General features: G+C 34.4%; 1 protein-coding gene across 7 annotated transcripts in view; it reads left to right on the top strand.

The window, feature by feature from the left end:
• The window catches only part of USP15 (ubiquitin specific peptidase 15), a 117,003-nt gene that overhangs the window by 70,670 nt on the left and 29,747 nt on the right, over window positions 1-16,586 (top strand). For 5 of the 7 annotated variants that reach the window (XM_047787096.1, XM_047787097.1, XM_047787102.1 and 2 more), the window contains one exon: window positions 3,406-3,550. In XM_047787096.1, coding sequence (XP_047643052.1) covers window positions 3,406-3,550 — 145 coding nt within the window. Of the gene's footprint in view, window positions 1-3,405; window positions 3,551-7,102; window positions 7,203-16,586 lie in introns of those variants that run through there. The other 2 variants (XM_047787104.1, XM_047787099.1) reach the window with 2 other exon arrangements.

Genomic DNA, 16,586 nt, shown 5'->3' on the forward strand with positions numbered 1-16,586 from the left:
GGAACTGGATTTTGGAGATTGCCAGGGCTAGCTAGTCAGTTGGCTTTTGACAGGTTGCTTTTTGAAAGTATGATTTCATTAACTGCACAGTGAGTGTAATTATGACGATTAAAGTATAGATCTGTAATGTTTATAATGTTAAATGTAAATGCTAATTGAAGTCAATTTCAAATACGTGTATTTAAGGGCTCAATTTCACTAAAAAATAATGTTTTTTTAATGTATCTTCATTTAAGATGATAGATTTGTAATGTAGAATTAATCTAGTATAGCATTAAAATTCCCATTAAGATTACTGGCAAATTTATTTTTGCAAAGTAGCATAACCTTAGAGGATCAGGACTTGCTTATAATCTTTAGAGGAAAAAAATAGCAGAAACAGTCCTGATAGTAGAGGCTGTCTTTAGGGCCTAGGTTTCCATGTACTTTGTCAGAGTGTATAAAGAGCTGCTGGTTTTGGTATTTTCCATGACAGACTTTATTTGATTTAAAGATCACATAAGCTGTGGATTATAAGTGACCAATCAAGATAGTATTAAAATATTTTTAATTTGTCAGTTTTCATTATTACCATTGAGCATCTGGACTGTCTCAATCTTCAGGCAAGGTTTATACTTATCCTGTCACTTAAACTAAAATATAGGTAATCCTTTAAGGTTTTCAGATCTTCAAAGGCAAAAGCAAACACTGCTTTTGCAAATAAGTTTTTTGTTCATTTCTTAGTAAATAGAAATCCCTATCCCAGCAAACTCCATCCTGTTGCCACAACTAAGAGTAGAGCTTCCAGCATTCATTTCTGTTATATGTGGGGAGAGAGAAAGCTCTGAATGTATACTTACAGAATAAGCATGTGAATATGCTTTTAGTTTTCATTTTCATGGATGTCATTGTGGGTGTGAGAGTATGATGAGTAGCCCTTTGGGCATACTTTTCCTCTGTAATCTGACGTAAGTTTTAATTTTACAGTCAGTATATAGGATTTGTGTGTGTGTGTGTGTGTGTGTCTTTTTAGGGTTGCATCCGTGGCATATGGAAGTTCCCAGGCTAAGGGTTGTATTGGAGCTGCAGCTGCCAGCCTATGCCACAGCCACAACAACATGGGATCCAAGCCGCATCTGCAACCTACACCACAGCTTGTGGCAAGGGATCAAACACACATCCTCAGTGATACTAGTTGGGTTCATTACCACTGAGCCACAGTGGCAACTCCAGATATTTTTTTTAATGTGTTGAAAGTTTAGGCCTTGTGTTTTTTTAATATATAGCAGATCTTGATTTTAAGCACTCCTTAAAGGAATAAAAGAAAACAGGATTCAAACTTTTTGCTCCATGTCCTCAAAGTTAGATTCATGAATCAGTCCTTGAGGAGTTCCCATCATGGCTTAGTGGTTAATGAATCCAACTGGGAACCATGAGGTTGCAGGTTCGATCCCTGGCCTCGCTCAGTGGGTTAAGGATCCAGCGTTGCCATGAGCTGTGGTGTAGGTTGAAGACGCAGCTCAGATCCCGCATTGCTGTGGCTCTGGCGTAGGCTGGCGGCTACAGCTCCAATTCGACCCCTAGCCTGGGAACCTCCATATGCTGCAGGTGTGGCCCTAGGAAAGACAAAAAAAAAAAAAGAAGAATCCAGTCATTAAATGAATATAGTTGCCTAGCACTTTGTTAGTTACTAGTTAATTTATAAAATAATATATGAATTATAAGGCTACTCATCTGCACAATCCAAAAGATACCTTTTTTTTTTTTTTTTTTTTTAGTTTAAACAAGTAAATAGGAGTTCCCGTTGTGGCACAGTGGTTAACGAATCCAGCTAGGAGCCATGAGGTTGCAGGTTCGATCCCTGCCCTTGCTCAGTGGGTTAACGATCCGGCATTGCCGTGAGCTGTGGTGTAGGTTGCAGACGTGGCTCGGATCCCGCGTTGCTGTGGCTCTGGCGTAGGCCGGTGGCTGCAGCTCGGATTCGACCCCTGGCTTGGGAACCTCCATATGCCGCGGGTGCGGCCGAAGAAATAGCAACAACAACAAAAAAGCCAAAAAAAAAAACAAGTAAATAGCTACAAGTCTGAATTGATCAAGGCTGCATGTCTTTGGGCCCTGCTATTTTTGTTTAATTTGCGGGTAGACTGTTTTTTGAGTCTGAGAGTTGGTCTTTATTTGTGATGAAGGAGGGGTGTGTTCTTAAAAATCCAAAAACATTAGTCAGTTAGCATTGTGTGTGTAATTTTTGGTTGATAGGGTTTTGTGTGTTTTACCTTTTGGTTTGTTGGAGTATTTTGTGTCTATCAAAGACTTTGTTAGAATAGGGGGTAGTATAGTTCACTTAAACTGTTAAAATAATAAAATGAGAATGTAGAAGCTACAATAGAAAGTATTTGAAATTGTAAAAACTGTTTTTTTTAAATAATACTGGGAAAAATTATAGCCAGTTGAGATTGTCAGTTTCTGACGTATCATGTTCATTTGTAACACTGTATTCTTTCATATACATCATTATTTGCTTTTAGCAGATGATCTTGATTCTTGTTCAGGTTTGAATTAAAAATGATTGAAAATATGCTTTTGAATTATATGTGAAGCATCTGTCATAGATATCTTATAACTTACTAAAAATTAAGGAGGAATCCATCCTTTTCCATAAATTTTTAAAAATTATATGTAAAAGAAAGAGAGATCTAACTTATTGATTGACTTTTCTTAGTTTATTATAAAATTAACATGATTCGCTAAGGGTGAATATTATGTAGGGTTTTTTTTAAGATTAATATTTATTATACTCACGGTACAAATTAGCTCAATGTTATTTTTATCTTAAGTAAACTGCATTAATCTAACAAACTAGAAGAATAAAAAGCCAAATAATACTGGAATGTACTTGCTTAGAATCATTTTATTTTTGCATTTCTGATCACCCCAGGCTGTTTTCTACATTTGAATACTAGATTTTGCTGGTCTAGCATAGAATACTATAAATAGAATCTTCAGTGCACCACAACAGTGATGTCACAGAGGCCCTGGACATCTCTACTCTCACCTGTAACTGAAGCACAATTCTTTTCCTCTTCCTCCAGTTCTCTATTATAGTAGCAGAGTGTAAAAGGGACATAAATGAGATGATTTATTGCTGCGGATGGTGTTTAAAATCAGAATGTTTTAAATTTGGTGGAGCAGTGAAGAATGGAGCAAGCTATGAAGCTGCTCCAGTTAATCAAGGGTGGAAAGATATATTGTGGTTTGTACTGGTTGGTGTGGTATATGGTGCAGTAATTTTGTTGACTGAATGAGGAGTATATTAATTAGGGGGTTACTTTGGTTTAGGTTCACATTAAAAATACTTCCCATCTGAAATAGGTTTAAAGTATACTATTCATTATAACTGTATGATGATAGTTTTTTGTTTTCTTCCAGTGTGAAAAACTCAAATTATTGTCTCCCATCCTATACTGCTTATAAGAACTATGATTATTCAGAACCTGGAAGAAACAATGAACAGCCAGGCCTCTGTGGCCTTAGTAACTTGGGAAATACATGTTTCATGAATTCAGCTATTCAGGTAGGTCTTTTCAAAATGAAACTCATATGTTTTATGGAAATCAGTTACACAAAAGTAGTATAGTTGGGTTTTACAGGTCAAAAAATGAGTATTATATTTGTTTTGAGAGTTTCTGTTTTCATGGATCAATTTAAGCATACACATTTGACTCATTCATTCCAGTGCTGGTAGTAGAACACCCTTGGTTAGGTGGCATGTGATTAATTACCACATGGTAGAAGGTTAAATGTATAAATTCATGTAAAAATATAATTTCAAACAAAAAACCTAGGCTTTCTCAGAAGAAAAAAGCTAGTGAGATCTTTCCTTTACATGAAGTCTCTTGCTTTTTTTGGACATTGGTGAGAATGTTAGTAATTATTTTCATGGTCACCAATGTTCTCTTAAATAAAATTATTTTTAAATCTTTCTTTTCCACCTTAATGTGAAATCAGGGTTTTAAAAAGAAAATTTTGAGAACCTTTTATATACATATTTTAACACCTCAGTCTCCTGTAATTTTCTTTCAATTTGGGGATATAAGAGATCACTGCCCTTTTTTCCCCTTTGTCTCTCTCTGGAGTTTCCCTTTTCCTTCTGCTGTCTCTGTACCCTCTTCCAAATTAACTTGTAAAATATTTATGTCTTTGATTGATAATAAAGTAGCAAGATCTGTATATATTTCACTGTCACTATATATAAAATTAGAGCTGGTTATTTCATTCCCCTTTTATAAATAAAATTCTGTACTTCGAAAAGCTCAAAATTATGAAAGGGAACTCATCTGAGAAGAGCAAGCCACACATATTGTTATTCTGATAGATAACAAAGTAAAATGCTTGGGTGCTCAGCTTTCAGAGATAGGGACAGGACATATCTGTTGGACCACCCTACCTAATCACTTAAAAATCTTCTTAGCACTATCTCTGGCAAATGTTTTATGTAAACTATGTTTATTACATCAGTATCAGAAAACCTTTTCTCATACCACCAAGCCATAATTTTTATTAATATGACTTATCCTTGTGCTTAAACTGCTTACCCTTGCCTTACTGAAGTTACTATGGATCTGAGCTTCATATCTTGAGGTCTTTGAGTTTTGCTTTTAATAGTCTAGTATAGAGAACCAATTTGACGCTTTTTCATAAGGATCAAGAATAGGATTTTTATAAGAATTTTAATAGCATAAGCATAAAAATTTTGAGTCTGTTAGAACAGTGGTTAGTGTCTATGCTAATCATTCATGAGAGGCTCTGGCTTCCATTCAGATTAAATTCCTTTTAAGGTAATATTACATTCTAGTTTCCTGTGCCTTTGTTATAGTCTTCTTAGTGTTTGTCTCCATAGAGTAACTCAATGTCTCAAAAATGAGTTTGAAAGTAAAATCTTCTAATCAGCTATGTTGAGCTAGCTTTTGCATTTGTTGAATTTTCTGTGTATAGTTTAATGTATCAGAAACTTTGTTGTATTAGTTTTTGCTTCTGTTCAAAGCAATTTTATTATAATAAATTGATAATCTAGTGCTTTTCTAATGCTTCTCTTTTAATATATTCACCTTTACATGTTTCATTTCAACTAAGATATAGCCATGAGGATAAGATTTAAGGTGATAGTTTATAATTTTCTGATAATATTCATAAAGTAAGAAAAAAATTTAATAAAAATTTCAGCAAAGTATTTTAGGCAGTGGATATTATTTTACATCTCTATCTTGGGAACTGTATTTTCTATAAAATATAACTAGTCAAGCTGGGGAAGAGAAAAAAATTGTTTTAATTTTTAATCTTTTTCAACACTTTTAATCCAAATCCAGAATTAGAAAAACTGGTACTTTAGTTTTACTTTCTTAAAGCTTCCATGATTTTTAATTACTTTGGATATCAACTCTCAAGCTGAAAATTCACCATAAGAATGAATACAAAATGGTGGCAGTAGCCTGTATTATTGTGTTGCATGAACTTAGGTCCACAGATGAAAAGGATAAAAGATAGCTAATAGAGTAGATTTTTTTAGTGATTTTTTTTTAGATAATATTACCTCAGTTACACCTTTTTTCACGTTTCTTTGTAACTACTGTGAAAATGACACTACTCATGAATTTCAGAAGATATTATAAAGTAACTGACAATTTGAATTTTAATACAATTTCTTTTATACAGCAGACCTAAAAATATGAGCAGGCATTAGAACATCAGGCAGTATAATTATTGATGTATCATTAAAAGTATGACTTGAAAGGCATACCTATTTTTTCCCTATGGGAATGGGTTGTTCTAACTCATCAGTAGCCTTGAGATAATGAAATTGCTTGATTTCTTATGATTAAAAACTAAGCACCAATCTGATGCTTTTAGTGACTTAATATTATTATTATTCAATTTAATTATATTGGTATTTAACATTTTCTCTCATTTAGTGATATGAATATTAAGTTTTCCTGATAATGTAGTTTCAGTTTATCAAGTTAACTTTTATTGAAGTTATCAAATATGAGATACCTCTGGACACACATCGTGATTTGTAAAGGTTATAGTCCTGATATTGTGATTTTCAAACATTTTACTGTTTAGCATGAAAATATTTTTTAAATTATTACTTTGAAAAGTTTAAATATATCCTCCATATTTAAACAGAGGTAGTGAAGTTGCTTTGGTGGTGTGAAGTGCCCAGAGTCCCATCTGCTTTCTTCTACTTTCCTTAATGGCCCCAGAAACATTTTTACAGGATTCCAGAACTCTAAGGAACAGTTTAAAAACCATTTTCCAGCTAGAGAAAAGAAAAGAACACACTAAAAATTAACAGTGTAAATGAAAAACACATTTTTGAGTTACACTATTTGGATTGAAAACACATCCTTGTCCTTCCTACCGATTAGCGGTGCTACCCTATATAAATTATTTCTGTAACTCATTTTTCTCCTCAGATGAGGATAATAATAGCACTCATAATTTAGGAGTTTGTGGGGATTAAGTGAGTTGATGAATTTAAAGCTCTTGGGCTAATGACTGGCACATCATAAACAAATAGGTATTAGGTTGATACTATTTGGTCTCTTTTTAAATTGAAGGAATTAAGCAGAGTAACTGTGGGAAAATTCTACCACCCACAGTCCATGTATTTATTTATTCTCCTTTCCTGCAAGTCATATTCTTCTTTGGCTTGACCTAGTGAATGAAGAAAGAATTGAATGTACTTTTAATTCTTTTTCACTTAGTACTATTGCAATAATGGCATTTATCATCTGCTCCATTTCTGAGATGTGTTAATTTAACTCTCCTAGGCAAACTGATAGGCAAGGGAAATAGCACCATAGAATTGATCATGAATAATGAAAATTCTTGAGTTCAGATTATCCCTGACCTCAGTCCCCTGAGAAGTTGTGACTGCAGACATTCGCCGCCATGTCCCAGGGTTCAAATAAGTTGACAAAATTAGTTTTCTAGTGCCCTAAATGTATTACTCCATTGAGAGAATGTCTAGTTCTTTAAATTCGCATTATTAGAGGTAATTTTAACTAGCATTAGTTGAGTAGATTTCAGGAGCACTCCAACCCTTGTCTTTTTCATTGTCAAGGCCTAGGAGGCTCATGATTGGCTTCCTGGAAGAAGCAAGTCTTCAGATGGATTTGAAGCAAGGGAGTGATATGGTCTTTTCCACTGGAAAGCAGCATGGCGTAAGACAGTTGTTTTCAAACTCTTTACTTGAAAGTAATAGGGCTCCTTAAATAGACTCTAGGAGATCATTGAAAAAAATGTTATCATTATCCCTGTCATGCAGTGCAAAGTCAGTTGAGATTCCAAGTTTTGAGGGGTTTTTGTTTTTTGGGTTTTTTTTTTTTTTTTGGTCTTTTTAGGGCCATACTTATGGCATATGGAAGTTCCCAGGCTAGAGGTTGCATCGGAACTATAAGCCGCTGGCCTACACTACAGCCACAGCAACATGGGCTCTGAGCCACATCTGTGACTTACAACACCATAGCTCATGGCAACTCTGGATCCTTAAACTCACTGACTCACTGAGTGAGGTCAGGGATCAAACCCACATCTGGGTTTGTTACCACTGAGCCAGGAAGGGAACTATTTATTTATTTATTTATTTATTTATTTTAAGATTCCTATGACCCTGAGGGGAAATTTTTCTTCAATAAATTCAGAAGAATATTATATAGAAATGTGAGATTTTTGTTAAGACTTAAAGAGAATGAGTACTACTGCTACACAGGAATAACATTCTTTTAAGAAACTAGGTCCTCATTATAATGTAAAACAGTGAAAAAGTCATCACTGAAACTATTATTTCTATGTTATAGCTTTGAATGTGACTAAGTATAATGCTTTTCTGCTCTCTTTCACCTTCAGACTTTCTTTTCGCATTCATTGGGACAAATTCTTAGAAACCCAGTTTAACACGAAGCGTTCTAATTTTATTCAAATTAACCAGTTTTATAGCTGAATAAGTGAACATAGTTTCAATTATGAAAAGAAACACCTAAGAAAATGATGACTTCTGAGAATGTGACTGATTAGAAATTCAAATACTGTTCCTAGGGCAGCTTTTTATCTATCCAGGCAATTTGAGTTCCTTACATGTTATATGCTAAAAATTACATGGCAAACCGGCATCAAAAATATGTTTAATCTTCTATCAAATGACAGCTCAATCAGGTCTTTTCCATTCTGATAAATGTAAAGAAATGGAAGCTGTCATATTAGAGCTATTCGCTTTCTCAATACAAATACCATGGTTTTTAACTTCTCCCTTGTGGGGAGAAGTATCTGTTCCCTTTAGAAAAAAAGGGGGGGGGCTGGGAAAGAGAACTTGAATTCTTAGGCAGATTATTTAGACAAAGAGTATATATAGTTATACTATGCAACTAACTATAGCTTAGTTTTGTTAGTTTTCATAACTGGGGCAGAAATAGTATCTCTGAAAGTATACCTTGTACCTGTGTAACTTTTCCAATAGTGATTTCTAGTCATGAAAATAGGTCTTTCTTAACTAACAATCTTACTTGTCTGCTCTTCACATTCTTCCAAATTAATATTACAAGTTTCTCTAGGATAAATACTTCTATTTATGAATTAATATAAACTTTGTTTTGTCACTCCTTAATTCTGTAGTAGGAAATGACATTAGTACAGATAACAGGGAAAGAGAAAGATTATTTCAAGGAATTATAAACAATTACATCTGATTTTAATATAGAATTGTTTTGCATTATACTCATTAGGTAAAATTACTTGCAGTACTCACATTTGTAGCAATAGTTATTAAATAATCACACTAAAGTATCTTATATTGATTTTACTAATTATTCAAAGTATTTGTAATTGAAAGGAAAACGTAAGAAATGTCGGTCTTTAATTTATAATAGTAGCTACAAATTTGCCCCTTCTAAAAAAAAAAGGGAAATAAAAAGTGGTTCCAGTTTATTTCTATTACCTAAAAATAAAAAATCGTTCATTTTCTAGATGTCAAAATCTTTTCTAAGATACATTTTCCTCCTTTGTTAAAGGTATACATATCATTCAATACAATGACTGCAGTATTCTACAGTATGTTAGGCTTATGTTCTAAATTTTATAAATTGGTATAATTGAATTATGTTGCTTGAAAATATAAGGTGCTGGACCGATAGAACCTTAAAAAAGGGAAAGCCGTGCTACATTCCTTTTAAAGGCTTGTTGTTTTTTCCTATTTGCTCTAATGTATACATTTAAATTCTGTTAAGTTGAGGTTATGCTGTATTAATTACTGAAAGGCCCTCATCTATTGGATTTTTTTTCTTTTAATGTCATGCTTAAAATCATCTTTCTGTTTTAGTTGGTTAGTAGAAATGGTTTGTGATGATGCATGTTAACAAATATCAACTTTATTAGTGTTGTCACTTTGCTTAGTTCAGTATTTTTTTAGTACTGTATATATGGAAACCAATCGCTAAATGTTATCAGTCACTTATTTACAGTGCTTTATAAACTGTACTATACTGGGAGAGGGTCAGTGATTGGTTACTGGAAACCATTGCTTAATTAATAACAATATTTAAAGTAAATTACTAATTTTCATAAACTCATATGAAAATATTAACAGCCCAGTAGTGAACCTGCAGCCTCTGAGAGTAACAATACCTTTCTTTGCATAAAGTAGTTTTTCATATTATTGTCACTTATTTAATTTCCTCTTCACAGATATCTGAGTTAGGGCATCAGGTATCCTTATTTCACTGATGAGGAAATTGAGACCAGGAAAGTTTAACTTATCTTGCACTGAGACAAGTTGCTAAATGAGTTTTAACTGGGCTGTTATTCAAACTTTCTGAGATAATGTGTCTTTCATAATTATACTAATCAGCTTGTAAGAAATGCTTTTAAAATGTTTTATTGTAGTCAAATATACATAACATTTACCATTTTAACTGTTCTTAAGTCTACAGTTCAGTGGTACTGAGTATATTCACATTGTTGTGCATTCATCAAAAATGTTTTTATGGGAGTTCCCAGTGTGGTGCAGCGGAAACGAATCCAACTAGGAACCATGAGTTGCAGGTTCGATCTCTGGCCTTGCTCAGTGGGTTAAGAGTTTGGTGTTGCCATGTGCTGTGGTGTAGGTCACAGATGCGGCTCGAATCCTATGTGGTTGTGGCTGTAACTGTGGCCAGCAGTTGTGGCTCCGATGAGACCCCCTAGCCTGGGAACCTCCATATGATGCGGGTGCGGGCTTAAAAAGCAAAAAAAAAAAAAAAGCTTTTATGTTTATGACTTGGAGCTCCCATCATGGCGCACTGGAAACAAATCTGACTAGGAACCATAAGGTTGTAGGTTTGATCCCTGGCCTTGCTCAGTGGGTTGAGGATCCAGTGTTGCCATGAGCTGTGGTGTAGGTTGCAGATATGGTTCCAATCCTGAGTTGCTGTTGCATAGGCCAGCAGTTGTAGCTCCAGTTGTACCCTGTAGCCTGGGAACCTCCATATGCTGTGGGTGTGGCTCACAAAAAAAGCAAAAAAAAAAAAAAAGTTTTTATGTTTCTGATAAATATACGACCCCTGTAATACAAGATGCTTCCATAAGGTAGTATTGCTGTTACATGATTTTCCTTGGAGATTATATACACACTTACTCATTTGAGGATGTGTTCAGAATAGTTTAAGAACTCCTTTTGGAATTGCTTTGATTCTGAATATCACTGATGGATATTTCTCTTCCTTTGATGATGAAGTCTATTTTCATACATCTGATGTTATTCAAAGCTTTACCTGCAGAATATTTTAGGGGTCCAGCTGGGTACTTTTTTTCAGATAATAAATATACTCGGCAAATATTTTTTGATGACCCACTAATGCCTTTCAATCTGATAGACACTAGCCATGGTAAACAAAACAGTATCTATTTCTTTGAGTTGTAGTCTAGTAGGGGAGATATACATCAAATAAATAGTGAATATGATAAGCATCGTGAAGAGAAAAAATCATGCACGGTAATGTGTATATAACAAGAACTGGCATAGCACCTGATTTATACTGGATGTCATGCTCCCCAGAAGTAATATTTGTGCAATGACCAAAGAATAGGTGTTAGACACGTGAGAATTGAAGTTGGATTGAGCCACAAAATGAGTAAAGCCCCTAAGACAGGCAATTTTGAGAAAGTAAAGATGAGTAACCTGTGGAATAATATTTGAAGAATAGAATAAAATGAATTTGAAGAAGTTAGCAAACGCCAGATCATGTAAGGGGAATTTGAGTTTTAATGTATTGCAGAGGCAGAAGGTTCGAGACTGCCATCATCTTTTCTGGTTTATTGCATTTCTCTTCTAGCTAATTTCTCTACTTAAACCCTTAACCCCTGTGGTCCATCTTCAATGAAGAGCCAGAGTGATCTTTTTAAATGTAAGGCATTTTCTCTTACTCCTTGTCCATGTCACTAAATGCCTTATCCTTTCACTAAACAAAAGCTGGAGTCCTTCAAAGAAAGCATAAGGCCCTATATGATCTGGCCCCTCCTATCTCATTTCCTGCTACTTTCGTCCATGCATGCTCACTCTGCTCCAACCTCACTCACCCCCTCACATATACAAAGAATGTTCCTACCTTAGGATCTCTGAACCTATAATTTCCTATACCTGGAATGTTTTCTCCAAATATTTATATCCTTGCCCTCTCACTTCCCATAGGTCTCTATTATTAGTCAGATCCTTCCCCACTCACGCCATATACATTGGTAACTATCTTCTTCCATTCCATGACCACCTAATAGGCCATATATATACATACAGGTATATATATGTCTGTATATGTATATATACCTATAGGTATATAGGTATGGCATATACACATATAGGTGTATGTGTATGTATATACACCTGTATGTGTATGTATAGGTATATATATCTCAACTCATGCTGCATGAGCACAGGGGCTTTTTTTAGTCACACTATAGCTTCATTACCCCAAACAGTGTCTGGCAGATAGAAGGCATTCAAATTAATGAAAAGTGAAGGAAATCACAAGTGTGTGTTGGATTTCTGGCTTGTACATCTTAATGTTAGCATAATGATAACAGTGAGAGGAGAGACACAGAAGTAGATTTGGAATAGGGAAAAGATTATGAGTCAATTTTAGGCATATTCAGTTTGGTCAGCCCATGAAACAGCCACATGGACACATCATAGGCAGGTGGATATTCTACTTGGAATACAGGCCAGAGGCCTAGGGTAGAAGTATAAGTATGGCTGTTTGTAGATGGCATTTAAAATCAGGGAAATGATTACATCTAAAGTGAGAGCATCTATGAAAAAAAACATCCCAGGACTAAATCTTAAATATAACATTTGAATGAAGGAGACCCTACTGTTGCAACAGGAAAAAAAAAAAAAAAAAGGATTATGGATGCAAGTAGTTTGTAAATTTTGTGATGATTTCCATTATCCTAAGATTGGGACAAGATCATAAGCTAAAAATGAAAGAGTAAGATTGCTCAAGATTATCAAGATCTCATTTGAGGTTGGAAACTATCAAATTAGAGTGGCATAAATTTATTCACTTGAGATTTTCTCTAGCAATGTTTAGCTACATGGTAGATAAATTAGGTCAGTAGGTTCATACAATAAAATAATTGTGTTCACCTAGGATTATAGAGAGAAATGGACAAAAGAATTAAGAGCAGCTAAACTTGTTTTCTTGTTTTTATTGGGCTAATTTATTAAACTAATCCAATAAACATCCATTGAGTCTCTACTCTGTGCCAAGCATTGTTCTAGACATTGGTGATACAGAGTTGAAAAATACAGTTCCTCCTCTGGAACTTTGGTATAGTGAATGAGATAGACATATAAATAAATATGATATAATATGTGATATGATAGAAAGCATAATCAATGAAATATTTTGGAAGCAAAGAAAATAGAGCCATGGGGAAATAAGTGAGGCTTTGCCAAGGAGACGACATTTGATTTGGGTCTAGATTTCATTTGATAGAGTACACTTTCATTTGATAGCATACATTATTGTTCAAATATCAGTGAATTACTAGAGGTGGAACTATAACATAGCTCATGCTTGTTCCCATCTTGCTCCGCCACAGAAATCTTTACATCAGAAAATTTATTTTACCGTAGCAAAAAAACACATTGTTCATAGACTGAAACACATATTGACACCTCCTTTATGCTAGATAGCAGTGCTTTTTCGTATGCCTGTCAGCTCTAAAAAGACAAAATATTTTGAGCAGTGGCGGTATCAGTAGAGCAAACATATAGCATGCTAAAGTAATTATATCAAAGATAATGTTCATTTGAATTTGAAGGGTTTACTGGAAAATCATCCTTTGCTTTATAATCAAGTCTTGTATGTAATTAAAACTGTCTCTGGTTTTCATTTAGAGATTTTACTTTGAGTATAAACTGAATCATTGACACATGCTAATAGACGTAAACTCATGTGTATTTATTATGTGTATATGAATGAATACATATATTTTTAATAGATTTGGTATGTAATTGAGGTATTTTGTATAATTCTTCAGTAATTGTCCAGGGCTTGTCTAAGCATTATGTGTTTGCCTGGAGAAGGCTTTCAGTAACTTTTTAATAGAAATTAAAAATCTAACTTTTTGACCATAATGGTACTAATTGTTTATAAGGAAATTCTTAATAGTAGTGTATAGTTTAGGATTCTTCTTATATTCATTGAATACCATACCCAAAGTATCTCTATCATCATGATTATATCACCATCTTCTTGAGACCTCTGTTACCTTACCTGAGACTTGTTCCATTAATTGTCTCTTCTTTGCTCTATGCCTTTAACCTCACTTCTTCACTGTCTTCCTTTCAGCTTATATACATGATCAAGTCTTCTTTTTAAATGGGATGGGAGGGAGATGGAGTGAGGAAGACCTTTGACCTTGAAAAGGATAGTCTGGGCTTTCTCGCTACTTTCTTATGTTCCATTCAGTTGTCCTCATGTTTGCAGCATAGCATCATAGTTTAAAGCTTGGATTTTTCAGCTTGATTGCTTAGATTCAAATTCTAGTTCTGTTACTTGTAAGTTGGTGTGACCTTGGATAAGAAACATTTTTAATTCTTCAGCTGTTAAATGAAGATAAAGCACTTATGAAGTGCTTGGAACATGACAAACACTATGTATCAACTGCTGTTATAGCATCAATGTGACCATCATACCTCTCATAGAAATTGTTTTTGGTAAGGTCATTCTTGACTCCCTCTTTACTAGGCTCTTTATAGCCCCTTTACCTTTGAACGTTGATATCTGCTTGTAAATGACAAGTCCCAAGTCTGTCTCCACCATAATTCTCTCTCCTGAGAGTTTCCCTCCAATGTATAACTGTTAGTTGGACATTCCTGCCTGAATAATATTACAGATAAGTCTAATTCAACATGCCAGTGACTGATCATATTTCCCAGATGCCCAATGCTTTTTATTCCTTAAGTTCACACATAGGTGCAACCACTAAACCAAGTCAGAATATGAGACTTACCCCAAGTCCTGTTCATTCTACTACCTCTTAAATATCACTTATATCTGTCCTCTCCTGTCAGTACACTGTTTTTAACACTTGAGCAGTATTTTAAATGAGCTATTGAAATACATCTCTAACTCATCTCTTTATTCCATTATTTATCCCCTTCTAACCCATTTAATACGCTGTTTCCAGAGTCATTGTTTTTATGCAAATACAATTATGTTACCTCCTTGCTTAAAACTCATTTCCTGTCACCTAAAGGATAAAATCCAAAATAGACTCTACATATTTCTTTAACCAAAACTAAAAATTCATCGTTTCAAATCTCTATCTACATTACTTCTTACCTGGTTGCCTTTCACACATACACACACACCCTTTCCTCCTCATCTCCTCTGGACAGATGTCTTTTACACAGTGAGAATAATGAAAGTAGAGACTGTCTTTGGTTTTCTTTTATATCCCCAATGTTTGGTGTAATGCCAGATAATAGTAAGTACATTAGAACAGTGTTTCTTGCAGTGTGTTTATGGATAAAAGTGCTGGTCAACAATAAAATAGGTATAGAAATTACTATAAGTGATCCAAAAGTTTTATAACAGACAGGGTAATTTCATATCTATTAAATAGAATACTTTTTTAAATGGAGCTTTGGTTTTGGTACTTTTTTTATTTCATTTTTCTAGTGGTTCATTTTTATTAAAAAAAAAAAACCTTATAAAATATCAGTCTGTGACAATTGAGAAATTTTTAAAAATGTTAGTCCTTACACACATGGTTTGAGAAACACTGCATTAGGAAAATTTACCTGAAATATTTAGTACTTGTCCTATACCAGATTAATGACATTCTGGAACCGTCTAAATCCCAAAGAGCACAGTAATTTTTAAAAGAGTTATAGCATGTGGAGTTCACATGGTGGCTCAGGGAGTTAAGAACCCAACTACTATCCATGAGGATGGGGCTTCGATCTCCATCCACACTCAGTGGGTTAAGGATCTGGCATTGCCACAAGCTGCAGTGAAGGTCACAGATGTGGCTCGGATCTGGTGTTGCTGTGACTGTGGCATAGCTGGCAGCTACAGCTCTGATTCTGTCCCTAGCCTGGGAGCTTCCATATGCCACAGGTGTAGCCCTTAAAAAACGTTATACCACATGATGTATGTATTTACTTCTTGCAAATACCTACCAACTTGGGAATGCTGGGACACAGGTTCAATCTCTGGCCCGGCGTAGTTGGTTAAGGAACCAGTGTTGCCGTAGCTGTGGCTTGGGTTGCAACTGCGGCTCATATCTGATCTCTGGAGGGGGAACTCCATATGCCACAGAGTGCCCCCCCACAAAAAAAAAAAAACCCTACAAATTTATATAAAGTCCAATAAATACTAGAGCTTATGTTCAGCCAGTGTACCTGATAACACTTGAATTCAAGTCTGATAGCGCTTGAATTGGGCTGCCATGTTAATCACAGCTTGGCAGAGCATACCGGTACTACTATTATGCAGATAGTTTCTTGATTTTCACAGAGAATGATATGAAAAAAAATCACTTGAGAACATTATTTCCATCTTCTGTTCTTCATAAATATCTGTTGAGTGATTAATCAGATAAATTCGAAGTCTTTTTTATTATGAAAACAATCAGAAATCTTCATAGTTCATACTGTCAGATAGTCCTTAAACTTCTGTTTCAGCTCAGTTTAAATATTAACACTGTCAATTACGGACCTCGTGTAATGAAATTATACAGAGAAGCATATGACTTGTTGGTTCTCTTGAAAAATGTAGCAAGTCAGTTAAACTTAAAAAAAAATTTTTTTCTTTCTGTATGTCTTAGGAGAACTAAAAGATGAACAAATCACAATTCCCTTAATATTTAATCTAAAAATATTTCTTTACAGAATATTATGTGCAAGAGACTGAACACACTAAATTATAAAGGACTGTTGTTTTTTCTTAAAAACTTTGTTTTGCTTGACATTCATTTCATTGTAAACCAGTCTTGAATTATTAATAGGGTAGGAGATAAGATGTTAAACATTAAAATTGAATTCACAAGTTTTTAATTATTTAAAATAA

The sequence above is a fragment of the Phacochoerus africanus genome, chromosome 7, assembly GCF_016906955.1.
Source record: "Phacochoerus africanus isolate WHEZ1 chromosome 7, ROS_Pafr_v1, whole genome shotgun sequence".
Classification (NCBI taxonomy): domain Eukaryota; kingdom Metazoa; phylum Chordata; class Mammalia; order Artiodactyla; family Suidae; genus Phacochoerus; species Phacochoerus africanus.